At 43.3% G+C, this 22,562-nt stretch overlaps 1 protein-coding gene and 1 long non-coding RNA gene across 3 annotated transcripts in view; one reads left to right on the top strand and one right to left on the bottom strand.

Annotated features, from left to right (window-relative positions):
- The window catches only part of LOC148519501 (phospholipid-transporting ATPase IC-like), a 99,350-nt gene extending 89,956 nt beyond the window's left edge, over window positions 1-9,394 (top strand). Inside the window, exons 24-29 of one of the 2 annotated variants that reach the window (XM_088476458.1) lie at window positions 207-430; window positions 2,631-2,714; window positions 4,095-4,340; window positions 5,575-5,713; window positions 6,209-6,339; window positions 8,461-9,394. In XM_088476458.1, coding sequence (XP_088332584.1) covers window positions 207-430; window positions 2,631-2,714; window positions 4,095-4,340; window positions 5,575-5,713; window positions 6,209-6,339; window positions 8,461-8,691 — 1,055 coding nt within the window. In that variant the 3' untranslated portion in view covers window positions 8,692-9,394. The remainder of the gene's footprint in view (window positions 1-206; window positions 431-2,630; window positions 2,715-4,094; window positions 4,341-5,574; window positions 5,714-6,208; window positions 6,340-8,460) is intronic. The other variant, XM_088476457.1, reaches the window with a different exon arrangement.
- Window positions 1-22,562, bottom strand: part of LOC148519500 (uncharacterized) — a 123,623-nt gene that overhangs the window by 93,131 nt on the left and 7,930 nt on the right. The gene's annotated exons all lie outside the window — the stretch shown is intronic.

Raw genomic sequence — 22,562 nt, 5'->3', positions numbered from 1 at the left:
ATTTACATCTGTAAATTCTGACTAATTTGAAATAGTTTATGGCTGGCAAAGTTAATTGTACAGCAGTATTAAAGGGTATAGATCCGTTAAGTTTACCATAGAGACAATTGTCAGAAGATAATATAGACTGATGTTCTACAGATGTTTTCCCTACGAATGTTATTCCGGGTTAGCTGCACATGACACATCTCTTTTCTTCCTTGCAGCTGCCCATATAGGTGTTGGTATAAGTGGACAGGAAGGGATGCAAGCGGTCATGTCCAGCGACTACTCCTTTGCCCAGTTCAGGTTTCTCCAAAGACTCATTCTGGTCCATGGCCGCTGGTCGTACATCCGCATGTGCAAGTTTCTAGGCTTTTTCTTCTACAAAAACTTTGCGTTTACGTTAGTTCACTTCTGGTACTCGTTCTTCAACGGCTTTTCAGCCCAGGTAAGCACAGTGCTGTACTGTTGACAGGTTATGTCACTTCTACCTATCATCATTTTATAGAATGTACTTGATAAATGCTATTTCAAAGCTGATTGGTTGTATAGGCAACTTCTCCACTCTCAAAAAGGCTCCCTATTAGAATTGCTGCTATAATGTTACTGAGTGGGAGAGGGGTAAAGTACCCACCATACATGGTCATGGTATCATCCGGGAGTGGTAGACAATTGAGTTGGCTGATGACCACATTAGGCCAGTGAACATTAATGGGATCCCTTAGGATCTAGCCGTTCATCATGAGCAACCATACAGTATATGGATCTGTCTAATTTTGCCACTTGTTTATGTGGCCATATAAATTTGCTGAGGCGGATGTTGTGTATGGGCATTTATGAGGCTGACTAAATAATGTTCTAATGCTAAAAAAAAATGATTCTATAATAAACATAAAACTTGATTATGGAACACATTTTATTTGCATGATCCCATTTTTCTACTGCGCAGGGGTGTATCAGCGCCCGAGGGGGCCCATGTACAGAGACTGGCCCTCTTCTCTGTGCAGCGAGGAGCCCCCCAAGCTCGCCACAAGGGCCGAAGAGAGCTGTGACGGGGCGTGGCCTAATCGCATCACGATGCCTCCTTAGAAAAAATGAATATTTTTTTCAGCGCCACTGCGCGCTGGGGAGGGGGGCGCTGTGTGCCCCTCAGCCCGGCGCACAGCTAATGGAGGGCGCGACCAGCGTGATCGCTCCCTCATAGGCATAGGAGACTGCTCCGGCGGCTGCTTTAGCAGCCACGCGCAGTCTCCCTGTGCAGCCCAGCACACAGCAGCGTGTGCTGGGCTGCTGTGATGTAAGAGGGAGGGGGAGCGGTGCCGGACCCGGCCCCCGCTGGGCCCCTGCAGCAAGCCCGGGTATTTTGTACCCGCTACTCCCACCCTGACCTCGGCGCCCCCCCCTCTCGGCGCCCCTGCTCGCCACCTTATCTTGTGCCAGCAAGCTGGTCCCTCCTCCTTGGCAGCGCTATGTTCCCAGTGATATTCAGGAAGATGGCACATGTGCATAAGAGCGCAAAGGCTCGCTTTCACTGCACGACGCCATCTTCCCGAATATCACTGGGAAGATGACGTCGCGGAAAAGGAGGCACCAGCTTGCCGGCACAATGTAAGTATACCGTGGTGCAAGGACCTACTGGACCGCATACCCTGCACCAGTTATAAATTCGCCTATGCTACTGCGTTATTCTGCTCCTCCTTTTGTTTTACTATATATTGTGTATATCTTAATTAAAGTACCAACAGTGAATAATAAAATGACCACAGACTAAGGACCTTGTATTTAAAAGAATGTGAGATATTTGTTATTGGAAAAATAATATATAAATGTAAGTTTGAATCCTTTTAACTGAGCTAACTGGCTTGCTTCAAGTTACTGATTATGATATGAGGAACTTTAGTCACTTAAGATTTATAATTATTCCTGATAATAGACATTCGGTGGTGTAGTGTAATTAATGGCAGCTGATTCATGATGAAACAAGCATTTAAGAGTCTCTATTAATAAAATGGGTGGCAGCGAGGTGCTCATCGGCGTATTGCTGTAGAACGTGTACTGTTATTGTTGGATCCGTTGCGGTTTTGGCAAACTACATAATCCTTACAAGATTTACAAAAAAAAAAAAAAAAAAAAATTGAATACCTGCGGCAAGGTTTAGTCGTACATTGCAAAAAAATAATTTTTGAAAGTTCATTAAGAACAAAGTAGAACATTGTAGCAAGCCATCCTACAATGTATTTTATGTTTATGGAGTAAATTATAAAAGCTACATTTTTGATTTTGAAAAACTTGTTTCTCTAGAATGGTCTCGTTGGTTTTGCCCTTAAGTAGGCCATTAAAATGCCACCGTTGACCCCACCCCAGTGGAAGCAGGTATTTTTGTGCTGAAACAACAACGCAGCCTATCCATACACTGGAAACCAGTAAAGTCACTAAGGCACTTTGAAAATTGGGCTAACCCACAGTGTTCAAGCACACATACACATAAGAGAAGCCCCCAATGACATCATGTTGAGCCCTCCATAGTGATTTTTTTTTTTTTTAATGATTCATGACTATAGTAATTGTCATAAAGTTCATTAATTCTTAGATTGAAAGTGTCTTTTTTAACAATTTATTTTTTGTGTCTTGTCCTTTTTGAATTTCAGACCGTGTATGAAGACTGGTTCATTGCACTATACAACGTCCTGTACACCAGTCTTCCTGTCCTGCTCGTTGGTTTGTTGGATCAGGTACGTCGCACATGCGTGATCGCTAGTAATGAGCGCGTGTATATAAACAGCAGGAGAACACAATAACTTATTACAATATTCAGTACTTTGTGATGGCTCAATAATATAAACTGTATTCTAAATTGTAATCATTAAGTAATGCAAAATAGCACAAAAGCAGTGTCACTTATAGCGCAGACACTAAGACTTATCTTACTTAAATAACACAAATGTCTGACACGGTGTAAATTATAGCAAATTTGTTTTTCATTATACAAACTTACTATTGCAGTAGAACATGCATTGTGATTTACTAAACCCACTGTAATGATATTTAAGCATCCTATATGATATGTAGTAATTATGCTGACATGCAGACTTTCCACATGTATAAAATGTAGACAGTCCATTTTAGGGTTAGGCTGCGGTTGGAATTAGGGTTATGACAACAGTCAGCTGAAGACAGTATGTCGACAAGGCGACAGTCACCATGCAGAAAGTTGACATAAGATCCATATCGACATGGTCTGAATGCCAACATTCAGAGCATGTCGCTATTCTTTACCACACCATCCTATAAGTCTGGTTTTACATTGCTGTTAATGCATTCACATTTACGGATTTATATTTGCTAATACTGGTTATATTTCCCTAGCAAACTAAGGGCCTCTTCTATCAACGAGTTTTATCACTCACGGATGTACTAAGCTCTGGAAAGTGATAAATTGGAGAGTGATAAACCACCAGCCACTCAGCTCCTAACTGTCATTTTTCAAACACAGCTTGTAACATGACAGTTAGGAACTGAGTGGCTGGTAGTTTATCACTCTCTAATTTATCCCTTTCCAGAGCTTAGTACATCTGCCCCAAAGAGTGATAAAACTTGTTGCGTATGATAAATTGTGTCCCAGACAATCGGCTCCCAACTGTCACTTTTCAAACAGATGACAGTTGGGAGCTGATTGGCTGGAGCACCATTTATCATACGCAACGAGTTTGATCACTCGTGAGTGATTAAAACTTGTTGATAAATGAAGCCTTAAATTTGGCAAACATTCTTGCTTATAGTATTTATCCCAGATGTGATGGAATTTTGCCTTCACACTTTGCAGCTTGTTACATTTTACAAGAGTCCCCGCAATATATTGGGGCAGATGTATTAAGCTTTGGAAAGTGATAAAGTGGAGAGTGATAAACGACCAGCCAATCAGCCCTTAACTGTCATTTTTCAAACACAGCCTGTAACATGACAGTTAGGAGCTGATTGGTTGGTCGTTTATCACTCTTCACTTTATCACTTCCCAGAGCTGAATACATCTGCCCCATTGAGTCTTCCAGTTAAAGAAGTTTATCTTTCTGATCTAAAACTGTAGCTGAGCTGCTGACTCCTCTCCGTTCCAGGATGTCAGTGACAAGCTGAGTCTGCGGTTTCCGCGCTTGTACATTCCCGGGCAAAAAGATCTACTGTTCAACTACAAGAAATTTTTCCTGAGCTTGTTTCACGGCATAGTGACGTCACTAGTGGTTTTCTTCATACCCTACGGAGCGTTCTTATTAACAATGGGGCAGGATGGAGAGGCCCCTTCCGATTACCAGTCTTTCGCAGTCACAACGGCCACCGCGCTCATAATAACGGTCAATTTCCAGGTAAGAGGAGCCGCATTAAAGAGATTCAAACCCTATTTCTTTTACTTCGTGTTTGTTAAGAGATGAATTTATAAAAAGGTTCTTGTTTGAAGACTTTACTTCGTTTATATGATGGGGCTAGTAGATCTCCATGCAGAGCTTACCTTTCAGTAGGGTTGCCCTATTTGCAGTCTCTTCCCCATAATCCTTCATTTTTCTCCCAGAAACCTTGGTCAGTTGCACAGAAGTTTGATAACTCTCTCACGATTAAATAGTTTTGCAGTGTGGCTTATTAAAGGCAGGAGCTGTGGAACAGGATTTGGGCAGAGCTGCAGAGAGATCGGACGGTCCCGCTGATGGGTGGACGTGCCCTTCGCAGAAGCTAGAAACTATACCTATATTATAGCTCTACACACATAAAGATCTAGAAGAAATACAGGGAGAGATGAGGCAGCAAGAGCTCAGGTAGCCAGACACTGCCTAGAGCTGGGGGCTGGGCTACGAAGCAGCCAATAAAACAGAGAAAAAGAGCTAATTGAGGCATGCCTCACTGTGGAGGGGCATGCCTTGAGCTCTGATGGACACTACTGACGATCAGGTGACCAGTCCAGGAAAGGTTTAGGTCTAAAATTAAGTGGGCTCGTCCAGGAAGTACTCAGACAACGGAGCTCAGCAGCAGCACTGAGGAGGGAAGGAAATAAATTAGCAGGAAACACAATGAGGGACTGGCACCTTCTGTGTAAGGGGTGGGAGACCTCTCCTAGGGGGAGATCTGGTTGTGTTTGTGGGGGATATCTTTTGTGCTAGGGGGGGATCTTCTGTGCTAGTGGGAGATGTGTGAGGTGGGATCTGTGACACGGGGAAATCTGTGCTATATATGTGTGGGTAAATCTGTCTCTAATACTTGCCAGTGCCTCCCCAGCCATTGACCTCATCATACGTCCCTGAGATCTACACGTTTGTTTTTTTTTTTTTGTAAATGCTTCCCTTCTAATTAGGGCAAGTGATATTGTGACATCACAGCACCTCTCCAGGCTTCCCACATGTTAAACACAGGAACCGTTCCTTTGCCCCTGCACCCTGGGCGATGGCACTGGTCGCATCACCCTTGGTTCAGCCCAACTTGTTTGTGGAGCGCCTCTATAATTCCATATTACGATTTCTGGAGAAGAGCTTTCTCATTTTGTGTTCTGTTTTTAGGTTTCAGTATTTTCTTTTCTTTGTACTCACCAAAATTTGATTTAATTGTTGACAGATTGGGCTGGATACATCGTACTGGACGTTCGTGAATGCGTTCTCGGTTTTCGGAAGCATTGCCATCTACTTTGGGATAATGTTTGACCTCCACAGTGCTGGGATTCATGTTCTATTCCCTTCCAAGTTTATATTCACCGGTAAATATCCCCTCTTGTGCCAGACACTTGGTTACATGTACAGTATTCTCTTTACAGTTCTATCCCTGCATCATACAAACTTCCCAAAGGATTACTGTACCGGCATAAAGGGTGTGTGGCCTCCCATGGAATGGGCATGGTCTGAGTGATAAAGATTTGGAGTGCGACTATGGGGGAGATGTATCATCGGCGAAAATGCGGTAAAACCCCCGAAAATGCAGTTTTGGGGGGTTTTACCGCATTCCCCGTATGTATTAAGCAGCGCATTCGGCTGCTTCGCGTTGCTAGGTAACGCCACCTTCAGTTGCCGTTACCCAATTGAAGCCTATGGGCTTCTTAGCGCGACACTCGGATCCCTCCCATGATATTGCCGTTAATACATCTCTCCCTTAAACAGTTTTTATATTCTAATCTGGAATGCTGGCAAGCATGGATGAGCCTGCTGTTGTATATTATCAGTGATTGTGGTATGTTACTCTTGTTTTCACATTGTAGGTGCCGCTCCAAACGCTCTAAGGCAGCCCTACCTCTGGCTCACCATAATCCTAACGGTCGCTATTTGTTTGCTGCCTGTAGTTGCACTAAGGTTCTTGAGCAAGATGATGCAGCCTTCAGAGAGTGATAAAGTAAGTGCCCAATATTTTGAAACAATGGTCATGGACAAACGTTAGCCAACCAAATCGCCAGAATGGTCACAGCAGTAGGAGATTGATGTCCCGATTTTGTAGGTGGCAGTGACCTTTTGCACTCATGCGACTATGGGGCGAGCGCATGAAATGGTGATGAGCACCAAAAACTTAATTTTCACTAATAAGAGGCAAATTTTTCTTCTAGTCAGATGTATCAAAGCGATCGACGTGAAGAAATCTGGGATTTCCCCAATGGTGGCCGGCGTATTGTAAGAATTCGCCACTTCCATAGCCCTCTTTAGCCTATGTAGCCCTGATGAAGAGCTTGCGCTTTACAGGCACGATCCTGATGCGATACAGAGGGTGATTTTTACTCACCACATTCTGGCGCTAATTATTCATTCTTCGCAACGAGAAGCGATGAAGCAGGAGTTCGTTTATCACAGAAAAAAAGTCAGTGAAGACCGGGCTGCATGTAATGGGGGCGACTGGGGGTTGTATAGTGTAAGGAGCAGTGTCCCCCAGCAGCACAGAGTATATCAGGAGATGAGCAATATGTTAGCGAGGACAGGGCTGCATGCACGACCGGACTAGCGTTCTGGTAAATGCCTGCTCTTTTGAAACTTAAAAGTCCCATCAGATCAGCCTGTCTGTAGATCACACAAGAGATGAAGAACCACAGGTTGCCTTAACCCATTACATCTTCTTTAGATTAATAATTTTTTTAACAGGAATTTGGTGTAATGTTAGACAGCATCAGGGGAAGGTGTCCGTAACATTAGTCTACGAGGGTGCTTTAGGACATTGCTATGGGGGTCCAGTGTTTCGGTAATTACGTCCCTGTGTGGTTAGTAATGTCTTTGAGACTTTGGGCCTCATTCAGAGATGTACGCCAATCACACTGCCGTTGCACACTTGTGCGCAGCGGTTGTGTGTAATATGCTAATGCCGGAGGAGGCGTCTTGTGTAAATAGACTCCTCTAGCCGGCTTCTCTGATTCGCTGCTACTTCCGAAGATCTAGCATTGGTTCACCCGTTTGAATGTGTCATCTGTGTAACCTTCGGGGGTTTGGGTGAAGCTGTCCCGTGAGACTATGCTAGCGTCTGGCGTCTGTTTAGAATATTTTTTTTTTTAGCTGAAAATACATCTAAGGAGCAATGTGATGCTACTAGGACGCGCCAGCAGACTGCGCTGATTCATATGATATGCGACACTTGTATATCTGTGTGCACCTGGGTCTGTATATGAACCATAACGGAACTTGGAATGAAAAAAGCTGCGGCCGCTACATTGTAGCACTTTGTATACAGATTCAGGGGCTCAGTCGCACCCAACTGATATACAGGTGTCACATTATCAAATGTGACACCTGTATATCACAGTAGTGAGTCAGCACAGGGTCTGATTCACTACGGATCGCAACTCTGCTTCTACGCACGCAGCGCAGTTGCTAATATCAGCGGTGATATGTAGATGTTTGCATTCACATTGCGATCGCAGCCAGACAGAAGGACGCCCACTTCCCCTAACTCACATCCGTATACTAGGGCAACATAGCGAAACCATCGGTAACATCGAGTAACATTGGACCCATATGCACACTCGCACAAGCCCTGACCCTACTCAGAAATTGTTAACATCCACGCAGTGGATAATTTATGCGCGCCCTTAGCAACGGCATGCCTAAGTTCGCCCTCCCCTTTCCCCGTCACCACCCACAAACGGCATTTCCTGTCAATCACTCTGCTCTGGGGCTGCGTAACCTCTGCAATCACAGTTCCCATCGCAATTGCTAGTTCGCACACTGCGATGCATGAGAGAATGCAACAATTGGCCCATTGCGTGCGTATTAGCAACTGCGTTTCTAGCCGAATCAGGCCCACAGTCCCCTGGTGCATTTTAGTCGCACTGCACATTTTAGTCACCCTGCTTTGCGACTTAGACGCATTTTCGCCAAAGAAAAATGCGTAAGAGACGCCCGGCGCTAGCACCGTCTCACGGGATCTGACGCACCTAGAGGGGCTTTTTGGCGCAACTGCAGTAAAGATGTGTAAGGACACATCTGTATTACTCATGACCAGTGATGCCAAATATAACCAGTCTTCTCTTCTCTTAAGATTCTAAAGAACCTGAAGAAATTCAAATCGGAAGAAGCTCAGTGGAAGCCGCGGGCCAGCACAATGCGACGTGGTGCGTCCAAGAGACGCTCGGCCTATGCCTTCTCCCACCAGCGAGGGTATGCTGACCTCATCTCCACTGGACGCAATATTGCTAAGAAACGGGCTCCGCTGGACGCTGTACTGGGCCCCAATGCAGCAGAAATTATCCAATCCGCAGCAAACGACTGATTTGCGGTCATTTTCGTTGTTGTTTTTTTTTAACTCAAAGTCTTGCACATGGAAGTTGTGTATAGAGATATATATATTTTTTTTAAATCATTTCCCTCTCAGGATTGTTTTTATACATATGTAAATGTAATCTGGAGATTTACAAACACCCTTTGTGAAGACAGCTTATAGGGGGCTAATTTATTTTTTCAGTATCCATTGTTCTACTATGATGTTTGCAGACTTTTTGATTTTTTGGGGGGGTTGTTAGAGAGAACCAATCGCAGAGCTGTGGAAATACAAGTTTTACCCGATAATGAAGACTTGATCTTTAGAAGAAGAGACATTAAGCGATTAGTGGCTGTCAGACTTATTTATACAGTTTAGACCTCATTTACTCATGGTCAAGTATCTTAAACAAAATTATGTTCTGGATATTTTTTTTTTCTTTTTTCTTATCGAAGATGCTTTTTATTTGGAGCACAGCGACCTGTGAAACTGTTGTTTACGTTTTAGCCTTTGCATTATTTAATGTTGTTAATAAACTGTAGTAAAGGTTTACTTTTGTCTTTCCTTAATAAATGGTCTGCTTTACAGTAGGATTCACATTGGGTGGAAATGTACGCTTGTAGTCTTGGTGGAGGGAGCGATATGTGATGGCTTTTTTTTTTTATTTGATCAATGGAATGTAGCAGCTATATTTTTATATAGTTTCCCAAGCACAGGGTGGCCATAATTAAACTTCCCCAATTCAGACCCGTCTTTAGCTTGGTCAAACAAACAAATTGTTACCAGATTGGTAGGGAGACCGATTAGTACATAGGGAGCAGAATTCTGCGGGGGGAGGGGAATGAGTGCTAAAAGTCGCCGATAGGCGGAATATGGTGGTGTACAATGGGAAGAGCGTGGACATGGGCAGACAAATGTTTTATTGATGTGTTATCATTAGTGTAACATAATACAGGTAATTGTTCATTACAATTTAGTCTTGTCATTCGTTTGTCCATTTACATGCTGTTTTCACATTGTACAGCGCCATATTTCTATGCATTACCGAATGGATGCTTAAAGGGCTACCACCCTCTTTCTCTGTCCGCCGCACGAGTGGTGTATTATAAAAACTCTCACACTATGGGCCGTATTTAATTAGGGGTGAAAAGTCGCGGTCGGCGAAAAGCGATTGCATGGCGAAGTTATCGTCGCATTTGCCAGTTTTAATGCGATCTGTTTTGGGTACTTTCTCAATGCGCGCTCCTGCTTTTTGTCCTATCCAATTGCGTTGCATACAAAAACTGTGCATGTCGATACTAGCGAAAAGTACAGCACAATTTGGAGAAATCAGTCTGTGCCCCATAAAAATTATATTGTGTATTAATAGCCCTAATAAAAGTTGTTTTGGGTTCTTAAATTGAGTCAAATGGCTGTTATATGGATATTTCCATAAGTGTGGAAAAATGATGTAAAGCAATTTCTTTTGGAAAAAATAATTGTAGTTAAATTGGGAGCACATTAAATGGGTACTAGTAAAACATGAAATGTTATTATTAGGAGCAATTAAGCAAATTAGTCATAGTGAAAACTTTTAACCGGTTTCTGCCTTTGCCGATTTTGCACATGCAAACACAATTGAAAAGTGTGACACGCACATATGCGCGAAAACTTTGAACTGGCGAATGCAACTTTTCACACCTAATTGAATACAGCCCTATATGTGGTTTTGTATTTCTTGCATGTACTGTGCATTGAGTGGATAAGACAGCGGTTCCCAAACTGTGCGCCGTGGCACCCTGGGGTGCCTCGTGACACTTGCAGGGGTGCCTCAGGATGGTGGTCCAGCAACAAATTAAATTATTTATGGTCAATGTAATGTAAATATATAAGCAAACAGAAGCGCAAACCTGTCCCCCACCACATAACTGACCCTAAGGATGACAGGTCAGCGCAATTTACTTCACTTTACTAAAAAAAAAAATTGGAATTTCTCAATAACAAACTTAAACGTAGAGGTGCCATGAAAACCATTCTGATACTCTAGGGCACCGTGATACAAGAACGTTAGTGAACCACTGGGATAAGACATCAATGCAGAGAAGAGGTACATAGCGCCAAATAGAGCCATTAATCTATTTTTCCTTTCTGCCTGTAGTCCTCCTCGGCAGGGGTTGCCAGCTTCTGCAAAGACCTATGAGACCTCTGACCTGAGACAGTGTTAACCTCAGTTGGGCATTGGCAAGTCTTCAGGGTGGAAGCCTCCGGCGTATGGGAAGACTCATCTTACGCCATCGCACGTTCTTTGCAGACATTTCCCATTGTAATAAGCTTTATTTTTATGGTTGCCATTAATAGTTTATATATGTCCTCCTTGGAGACGACAGTATAAGAAGCTATGATCTAAAACCACAGAACAGGTGTCGCAGCAAGTTCTTCATAAGGGGGCTGGGCGTCTGCAGGCTTGGTCATTCATCATGTTTTCAAAATGGTTTAACTTTCAGTTTTTAGAGCAGAGGTTCCCAAATTCCACCATTACAGTCCAGGTTTCAAGGCTATCCATGCTTGAGCACAGGTGACTTAATTAGTACCTTAGTCAGTTTGATTTACCCGCATGGACTCAAGCATGAATATTCTTAAAACCTGGACTGTAATGGCGGAGTTTGGGAACCTCTGCTCTAAGGAACTCCTCTAAAAACGGAATGTTAAACACATGCTGAATGACCAAGCCTGCAGATCCCCAGCCCCTTATGAAGAACTTGCTGTGACGCCTGTTCTGTGGTTTTAGATCATAGCTTCTGTGATCAGGTCGGGATAGGGGTCCCTCTCCTGGGGTAGATGGACTCCCTCTTTCACACACACAGCAGCCGGGAAACAATACACCAGTCTGGGGTTCTCGTGCAAGTTGGTCAGAGCCAGTCTTTAATGTGCCAAACATGTAAACATAAATAAAACATAAACTTAAGTCCTAGCCCGTCTGGGTACTCAATACACAGTAGATTCATCTATATAATAATGGCAGGGCCTATTGCCCTCACCATCAACAAAACACGTGCATAGTACTTACAGGAGTATATAACCAAGTGTCTCTGAACAGGCTAGTCGGCCTGCTCACCCAGGTGTGAGACGCTCAGTCCTAACTAGACCCAGCATATATTAGCCACTTCCAGGTGAAAGCCATGATGAGCCTGCTACCAAGCTGAAAGGCCCAATACCTGGAGTGGCCTGTGGATGGAGCCCTCCCTCACCTCACATCCACACTCCCAGGACCCATTTTGGCTTTTCACAGAAGCCGACATTACTAGTCTGCTTTCCTAACAGACTTCTCCTGGGGGTTTTAATAGACATAAAACAGGAATCTGGGACAAATATAGAAGCCATTCCACACTTCTCCAGTGCTTCTATCACACTTCTTATACTGTCGTCTACAAGGAGGACATATATAAACTATTAATAGCATCCATAAAAATATATCTTATAGCAATGGGAAATGTCTGCGAAAACTTGCGATGGCGTAGGACGAGTCATCCCATATGCCGGAGGCTTCATCTCTGTAGACTTGCCGATGCCCAACTAACGTGTAACACGGTCTCAGGTCAGAGGTCTCATAGGTCTTTGCAGACGCTGGCAATAGAAACATATGTTTACTATCGTTTCTACTGTTGCCATACCATCTAGCGCTATCATGATATCCGCTCCCCACTTTTCAGAATACACACGGTTCTATCCACATTGGTTTACCATGGGTAACTGCACTGTTACTGAAGCTGTGAAGGCGACAGTGAGCTGTAAAGTAAATCAAACGCCATACCGGCGTAATCACCCGAAAAGGCTGGGAGACTCATAGGTTTTGGGGAGCGCACCAGAGAGAGTAGGCCAGCGGATCCTCACATCACCATGGTCCCGTCCTCTGCTGCACAGTGATGCAGCATTGTACCGCATGGGGTACATTTCGCTGGGGGCACAGGCTGGGCTGATCCTATTGGAACTCCTAGTAGCACAGTTTCGTAGAGTGCCAACAAAGGAAGGGCACACTACATAGTGCACTCCATCCATATCAATTGCACGGCCCCGTCGAATCAAATGCAGCGCTGCTTAACGAGCTGAATGCAGTGAGACTGGAGACGGAACTTGCTGAACTAGCATTTATGGCGGAAAAGACTGAAAATATATACATATATATAATACTCCAGAGACAGCGGCACTCTGGTAAGTAATTGCACATTAACACAGTTTATAGTCACCAACGTTTCGGAGCCCAATTTTATTGCTCCTTCATCAGCGTATAAAATAACATAAGTGTACTTATATTTATCACCTCCACACATCAGGTGAAATTGTGGCGCCCAATCATGACATCACCGTGCTCCCGTTGCCGGGGTAACCACAACAATACAAACATACAGCACCTAAACGTAAGCGTACTGGATTAGAGAATATTTAAATAAGACAATGGCCCTCATTCAGAGCCGTACGCTCTGAATGAGGGCCGCCCTCCATAAAAATGGAGCGTCCTCCTGGACACGTATAGTTGTGGGTCACCACCCACAGCCTATACGAGCGTGCAGTTTGATGGCTACGATGGTCGTGACCATCGCGACCATCGAAACTGCGAACCGGAGCCTGCGGTTGAGGTTTTCAACCGCAAGGCCCGGAGTGATTTTGGCTCTATCAGAGCCAAAATCACTCCCACTGACATCACTAGTGATGTCAGTGGGCCGGCTTCTGACGGGAGGCGTTCCCTTGGAAACGCCCCCGTCAGGGAGGCACGCCCCCGGCACGCCCACCAAAGGGGGCGTGCTGTCAATCAACATCGACAGAACGCCCCCTTTGATCAGACACAATGAGCGAAGGACTTTCCTTCGCTCGTCGCGTCTGGCGCATGCGCACGACGGAGCTCCCTCCGTCGTGCGCATGCTCAGTGCAGACCATCGACCCACTTGTGAGCGGACAGCCGCTTGCGAGTGGGTCTGAATCGGGGCCTATGTCTCAACTTCAATTTACTTATACCAAAGCACTACATAGCACAAATAGAGACCAGCATATTCAATCAATAAAGCACCACATTATAAATAGCATAATATACATACAGATGATATTTAGCAGATTACATATACCTAAAATCGAATGTAAAAAAGATGTCCTCATTATTCTATCAATAGTGTAAAGCCACAGTATGTATACATAAATCCCCTATATATAAACCGTATATATCAACAAGCATTATCCAAAACAGTGGAGACATAAGGTCTCATTTAACCCTCGAGGTGCCAAGGTATTTAGCCTATAGATCCAGCGTGCTTCACACTGGAGGAGTTTTAAAGATCTATCACTCCCTCTGTTAGATTTAGGGATATGATCAATTATAATATATTTAATCGCCGAAATATTATGACCCGCTTGTACAAAATGGCGTGTGATCGGTTGATCACTGTTCCCACTACTGAGCGCGGCCCTAATGGCGGACCTATGAAGGGCCATGCGTTCTCTGAGTCTTCTGTCGGTTTTAACGATGTAAGCCAATCCACAAGGACAACTCATTAAGTACACTATGAATCTTGTAGTTCACGTTACTGTGTCTGATTTCATACCTTTGGCAAAAGCATAGTGATCCGCCCTGTGGATAAGGGTGGCGCTATAGTCATTCGGGATCTCTCCGCTTATGAACAGGAAATTGATAGACAGTTATCTGATATGTCTATTTATAAACTATTGGAGAATGATCCTACTACTGTATGTACAAAAAACATTTACGTGAGAGAATTACTTTAGCGGTTGATGCTGGTGAAATCTCTTAAGGATTTGGGTGATGTGTTAATTCCTGAATTTCCCATCACTCCACTGATGTATACGTGACCTACGATGCATAAATGCTTGAACAACCCGCTGGTCGTCCGATTATATCGGCCAGGGGGCCGTTCCAACCTACATCAGTGTATCTTGATGCAGTGCTTCAACCATGTATTAGGCAACACCCTTTGTTTTTTGACACAACATAATTTTTACATTTGATTGGTGACTTGTGTAATATCCCAGAGAACAGCTTGTTGTGCAGTATTGATATCAATAGTCTTTATAATATTATTCCTAATGCTGAGGGATTGGAGGCTGTTAGAAGGTTGGTGATGGGGAAAGATGCTTACAAAGGACCTAACATTGATCTAGTTTGTGACCTTTTGGAAACTATTTTGACCCGTCATTTTTTTCGTTTTGACAGCAAGCTATAGCTACAGCTCGTTGGTTGTGTGATTGGGTCCAATGTGGCCCCATCATACGCCAACGCGTATATGATTATGGTAGAGCAGGACATTTTCTTTCGGGACCCCTATGTATCTGGCAGGAGTCTATTCTATGCCAGGTACATAGATGATGTCTTTTTGATTTGAACTGGGACTAGTGAACAGTTCACTACATTTATTGACAGACATAATTATTCTGTCAGTCCTGTTAAATTTACATCATGCTTTGATAAAAGCACTTAGATTTTTGGATGTGCAGGTCACACTGGAGAATGGTAAGCTCCATACTTCTGTATACAGTAAGTCTACTGACCGTAATACTATATTACACTGTAATAGCTTTCACCCAATATATACCTTGGCACCTCAAGGGTTAAATGAGTCTCCACTGTTTTGGATAATGCTTGTTGATATATACGGTTTATATATATTTGGGATTTATGTATACATACTGTGGCTTTACACTATTGATAGTAGGAATGTGCGCCGGACCATTTTTGCCGGATTTGGTTCTAATTAGAGATGAGCGGTTCGGATGCTGAGGAATCCGAACCGCTCCGAACTGGTGGAATCCGAGTCCACCCGAACACAAGTTCGGGTGTTCCCGCATGACTCGGATTCTACCTCGAGGCCGAACGTCACCCGGCCGGCGTCGGATTCTTGCGAGACCCGGGTGACGTTTGGCCTCTATTAAAGGCGCGGCGCCCGTCAGTCGGCGGCATTTCGCTTTACTGAGGAGGCTGGGCGGTCACGGACCGTAGTTAGTGTTAGTGTAGTGACAGTGTTAAGTAGAGAAAGTGAGACTAGGGAGAGTAGGCAGTGTTCTTCTTGCCGCTGGCTGTGACTTAAGCCCACTGTGAGTGCTCCGTGACTGGGCATAACAAGCCCACTGAGTGTATAGTGTATACAAGCTCCGTGAAAGGGCATAGCCCACTGTGTGTATTATACGAGCTCTGTGAAAGGGAATAGGCCCACTGTGTGTATTATACGAGCTCTGTGAAAGGGAATAGGCCCACTGTGTGTATTATACAGCCTCCGTGACAGCGCATAGCCCACTGTGTGTATACAAGCTCCGTGACCTTACTGGGCGTCTGTGCCGCTGCTCTGACGCTTGGTAACCAGTCAGCTCACTGCAACCTTTGGCCAATAATGGTGAAAACTATAATTTAAGCTGTGAGGTGGTCTAAATTGATTGTAAATGACTGGAAATGAATGTTATTGAGGTTAATAACACTCTAGGAAGAAAAAAAAGCCCAATTTATGTGATTTTAGCTTTTTTTGCCAATTTTTGAAAAAAATCCAAATCCAAAGCCAGTCACCGCAATTTGGCAAATCCAAAGCCGGACGATGAATTAGAACCAAATCCAAATGCTGCAAAAATGGTCCGCCGCACATCCCTAGTTCTAATCCCTAGCGACACAGACACCACAGTATAAAGCACATCTATGACACATTGCCACACAGCAGTGGCAGAAATGAAAAGTAGTGCACCCACCCAGTGGGGTACGGCCAGCAGAGTCATAGTACTTGTTTACATAGTGGGCTACGGCCCAAGGAGTCACAGTGCACAATCTTATTCACATTAAACCGCACATAGTGCCCCTGATTCACATTACACCATAAAATAGTATCTCTTATTTATGTTACGACACACAGTAGTGCCTCTTTTACACAATGCCCACAGTAGTGACCCTTTTACACAATGCCCACAGTAGTGACCCTTTTACACAATGCCCACAGTAGTGACCCTTATACACAAAGCCCTCAGTAGTAATGCCCCTTATACAATGCCCACAGTAGTAGTGCCACTTATACAATGCCCCCAGCAGTGGTGTCCCTTACACAATGGCCCCAGTAGTGGTGCCCCTATGCAGTACCCCCAGTAGTAGTATGTCCCCCAGTAGCAGTGCCCCCATTAGCAGGCCCCCAGTAGTAGTAGTGCCCCCCCCCTTAGCAGGCCCCCAGTAGTAGTAGTGCCCCCCCCCTTAGCAGGCCTCCAGTAGTAGTATGCTCCCCCTTAGCAGGCCCCCTGTAGTAGTAGTGCCCCCCCTTAGCAGGCCCCCTGTAGTATGCCCCCCCTTAGCAGACCCCCAGTAGTATGCCCCCCCTTAGCAGGCCCCCAGTAGTAGTATGCCCCCCCTTAGCAGGCCCCCAGTAGTAGTATGCTCCCCTTAGCAGGAACATATGGAGGTGTCTGATGGCATACAAAGAACATGTGTAGGGGGGTCTGATGGCATACAAAGAACATGTGTAGGGAGGTCTGATGGCATACAAGGAACATGTGGAGGGGGGGTCTGATGGCATACAAGGAACATGTGGAGGTGTCTGATGGCATACAAAGGGCATGTGGAGGAATCCAATTGCATTTTTATTAAATGTAACAACATATTTTCAAAACTATGACCTAGTTTTTCACCATGGGGTGCCAAAATCTGTATTTGTATACCAAAATAATTAGGGTTGGCACAGCCCTGGACCCCAGAAACAAAAAGTGACAAATATGTCCAATGCTAATGTAATGTCAGTGGTAATCTGGTTTTAAGGTGTCTTGCAGTCTTTTTTTTTTTGTCATATATTTACCACTAGAGGACACCATGGTTGAGAAAACAGAATATATGTAAGCCTCATTGACTGTAAATGGATTGCTATAACTAAACATGAGCAAAATGTTTGCAAAAGCCATATCATAGAGGAGTGAGAGTGACAGTCTACTGATGTTCAAGTTCCACTCCTCCCTCACTATCCCGTTTGAACAGTTGCCATAGAGAAACAGGCAGAATTCCCAACAAATCCACAGCGCTAGACAGTTTGGGCTGGTTTACACTATAATAAGGACTAAGCAAGCATGGCATTGTAGAGGATATACACACACTCCACTAGAGGGAGCTGTTACTCAAATGTTAAAGATGAAGACTTTTTTTGCAATTATACCATAGAGATCAGTGAACCCAGGGATATAAAGTTTCCTTAGGAACGGTCACACTTATGATAGATGTATATAGGTTTATAATATGACTGAGGAGTGTAATAAATGTGCTGATCATCTATATTTAAATTATTTACAATTACTAATACTGGGCATACATTTATCTGTCAGACATCTGTCCAATCTGGCTGGTTGGAATGAAAGCCTGGTAAAGTATGGGGAGCAAATGACTTTTGACCAAGTGGTCCCGAACACAGGGAAACTGACCAAAACGATTGTTCAATTTGGATAAATTTGTTTGATTTAACCAAAATTGTCTGAACGACCATTTCTGTCTGTTTTTCCAGTGTTTGGGACCATATGGTCGATTGTCATTTGCTCCCATACACTATCAGATTTTCACTCCAACCAGCCAGATTGGACATATGTCTGGCAGATAATTGTGTAGTGTATGCCCAGCGAGAAGTAAAGCAGATCCATTCTAAATAAAACAGATAATTTACCTCGTTGATACTCATATCTCAGTTTAATGGTTCCCCATGTGTTGCCTAATTGAAGTCTAGTAGACATTGGAGAATTGAGCCATGACTGGAGCACACAAGGTCTACATGGCTATCAATGTACTCTTCTGATTAAAGTCAAACTCGTCAAGGAACAAAATGAAATAAATTACTGCTATGACAATCAGCTACAGTATATATAGTTACCAACAGTCTGTACATACAGCAGAGACTCGGGGAGCAGTAGCTTTGTGATGGATTATTAACCGATATGCTTTTGGAGCTTCTCTGGAGCAGCACTTGGAGTGGTGACTATATATATATATATCCGTGTCCATGTATTTCTCCATCACGCTTCAGTGTCTAACAATGGCTATTGGTGCATACACACGGTCAGATTTTTCTTCAGATCTGATCGATAACGATTTAAAAAATCGTTCATATTTGAAGGAAAATCTGACATGCATGAACGATGAACGATGCGCGTTCCCGATGGTCAGATAACGATATCTGATGTGATTGCAGTCAGACTTGGACGATTCCATTCATTTTAAAGCAGTCAAAAATCGTTAAAATCGTTCAAATCTTTGGTAAAATCGTTCAAATCATTCATCTGACAAATCTGACCGTGTGTATGCACCATAAGACCTCTATTTTCTTAAACTGCTTTATACTGTCTTATTAATGTTCATATGTCATTCCAGAAAAATAACCAAAATAATGCTAATGCTTGTTCTTACTCTTTTCTGTATGTTAAGTATGTGCCCACCCGATGACATAACTGTTTTGGTAGTAGCCATTTTTATCTGTTGACACGCAATTAAGGGTAAATAATTTGTTCAGATTTTCTATCCAAATGTTTTAGTTATTTCTTTTTTAAGTGTACTATGATTGCAGATGTCTGGTCAATCTACCTACACCCCTAATAGAGATGGTGGGAAAAGGAAGATACAATCTAAGTATAGATGGTTAGTTAAATGTGATCAGCTGATTACAAAATGCTGGATACTGGCCAATGAAATGCTTACCAGACGTCAGCCAATATGAATCCGTATTCAGCACAGACTGTGTAATGGTTAGTGTTACTGCCTCACAGCAATAAGGTCATGGGTTCAATTCCCACCATGGCCCTAGCTGTGTGGAGTTTGTATATTCTCCCTGTGCTTGCGTGGGTTTCCTCCGGGTACTCCGGTTTCCTCCCACACTCCAAAAATATACTGGTAGGTTAATTGGTTCCCAACAAAATTACCCCTATTGTGTGTATGTGTGTGCGCATGTGATAGGGAACATAGATTGTAAGCTCCACTGGGGCAGGGACTGATGTGAATGTCCAAATACTCTCTCTGTAAAGCGCTGCAGAATATGTGCGCGCTATATAAATAACTGGTAATAAATTTAAAAAAAAATCCGTAGACAGAGAGATTATTTGCAAGGTTTAAAGATGGTGATGGTGCAAACATTAGAGGAAGTAAAGAACTTCTTCTGTAAAACTTAAGGGCCTATTTATTAATGTACTAATTGCGATCAACCACATTATTTAGTATCAAGGCTATATGACATATGGATGCTAGCGCAGATATTTATATTATAGGTCCCTTAGAATATAACCAATCAGCCTGCACAAGGAGAAAAGAGCGTTCTTTCATCACCTGTAGAGGATACAGATGTGTATTCAAAAGGGGAATTCTAATAAGATGATTCTAAAGCAGAGGAGTAACTGTAGTGGGTTCAAGGGGTGCTGCTGTACATAGGGCCTGAGGGTTTACAAATCTTGTATTTGCCCAACAAAAGGCAAAAGATAGGTAAAAGAATATGGAAACCCCAGCAGTGAATAAGCCTCACTCATCCCAACAACGCCCACAGTGAAATCAATACCATACGCACTTTAAAATCAACAACCTCCCCCAGCTTCCACACCCCCCCCCCCCCCCTTGAACCCCAGGCAATCAGCCCAATCATAAAATAAATAGTATTCACATTTACAGGGCTACATTAGCAATGGGGTAGATGGAGCTACACCTACAGGACTCAACATAAAAATAGGCCCATCATCAGCATGATGATGACTAGCTGCTCACACAGTCAATTATAAGTATTAAAATAGTTTTTTTGTTTTTTTTTGTAGTTTACTCACAAAATTATAATTTTTTTTTCTATTTTTATGTATTTAGGGAAACAGTGGGGCTGATAGTGTGTGGGGGGGGGTGTATATACCCACATGGCTCTGGCCACACCCACACATCATTGGTCACACCCACACAGCACTGGTCACAGCTCCTCCCCTTCTCAGTATAGCATACCTCCCAACATTTGTTGGGAGGGAGTCGGGACCTGCGCGCCTGTGGCGCTTGCGTCCGTAAGGGGGTGTGGCCTAATCATAAAGGGGGCGTGGTCTGATGACACCCCCCGTTTACATCACTAACGGGGCGTGGACAGCATCTACGAGATGCTGGGCAGCCCCAGGGCTTCCCCCCCGTACTCTGAATAGATGCTGTGCGCATGCGCACAGCGTCTATTCTAGCTCTGCATAAACGCTGCTCTGCATGGCAGAGCAGCATGTATGCTTCCCCCAACTTCTCCCCCACCGCGGGACACTGCGGCCCGCGGGCAGGACAGCGGGACAGTCCCAGAAAAACGGGACTGTCCCGCTAAATGCGGGACAGTTGGGAGGTATGGTATAGGCTCTTTAAAATTTTCAGTCCCAGACCCCTCTAGTTCTTTATCTGGCCCTCAAAATAGTGGCTTTTCTACCAAAGATGAGTGACATCACAAAAGCTGTTTATGATGCAACAAGTCACATAGTCCGTATACTGAGGTAAAAAATTGTCCCCTGCATGCATTTTATCATATCTATCTATCTATCTATCTATCTATCTATCTATCTATCTATCTTTATTTTCCTATATAACATTTAGGTTAAAGTACACATATCTTACATTGTGAGATGTCATATCAGCAGATACAGTTGATAACTGACAGCTCTTTACAAAATGGTGACCTTTCTAGCAAAGCTAAGTGACATCACAAAGGCTGTTTATGATGCAACGAGTCACATGGTCAGTATACTGAGGTGAAAAATTACCTCCTGTATGCATTTTGCCTTTGGTATATATCTATTTATAATCTATATATGTATCATTTAGATTAGAATAAGCTTACACTATAAGGTCAGTAGACATATTAACAGATATAGTTGATAACTGATAGTTCTATTGCAAATCATGTGATCAGCCTATTACGGTTATAAATCACACCTGACCTGCAGATCGATCGATCTATTGATCTTTCTTTTCATATATAACATTTAGGTTAAAGTAAACATACCTTACACTGTGATATGTCATATCAGCAGATAAAGTTGATAAATGACAGTTCTTTACAAAATGGTGACCTTTCTACCAAAGCTCAGTGACATCACAAAGGCCGTTTAAGATGTAGCAAGTCACATGGTCAGTATACTGAGGTGAAAAGTCATCTCCTGTATGCATTTTGCCATTGCTATCTATCTATTCATAATCTATATATGTATCATTTAGGTTAAAATAAGCTTATAGTACAAGGTCAGTAGACATATTAACAGATACAGTTGACAACTGTCAGTTCTATAGCAAGTCACATGATCAGTCTATTTAAATTAGAATTCACATCCTGTCAGCAATTCACAATTTATATCTGTCTATTTATCTATCATTATTTTCAAATATAAAATTTAGGTTAAAATAAACATACCTTACACTGTGAGATGTCATATCAGCAGATAAAGTTGAAAAATGACAGTTCTTTACAAAATGGTGACCTTTCTACCAAAGCTCAGTGACATCACAAAGGCTGTTTATGATGTAACAAGTCACATGATCAGTATACTGGAGGTGAAAAAATCCCCTTCTGCATGCATTTGCCATGGCTTTCTATCTACTTATAATCTATCAATCTATTTATCATTTAGGATAAAGTAAGCACACCTTACATTGTGACATGTAATATCAGCAGATACAGTTGATAACTGACCGTTCTCTATTGAATGGTCAGGGCCAGGGGTGTAACTAGAACCTTGTGGACCCTATGGCAAACTTTTGAAGGGGCCCCCTAAAGTTTCTAGAGAGACACCTCTCAGCAGTGCTCCCCTTAGTGGGCATACATAGTGCTACCCAGGGGGGTTGCTTACTGCCGCCCATCATTTTTAATACAAGCATTAAACCAGACCTACTTGAAAGTGAACCTAATTAGTTGAACATATAG

Source organism: Taudactylus pleione, unplaced genomic scaffold (genome assembly GCF_031769625.1).
Source record: "Taudactylus pleione unplaced genomic scaffold, aTauple2 ptg000189l, whole genome shotgun sequence".
Classification (NCBI taxonomy): domain Eukaryota; kingdom Metazoa; phylum Chordata; class Amphibia; order Anura; family Myobatrachidae; genus Taudactylus; species Taudactylus pleione.
Note: the sequence above shows the minus strand (reverse complement) of the source record. Positions and strands in the feature narration are given on the sequence as shown.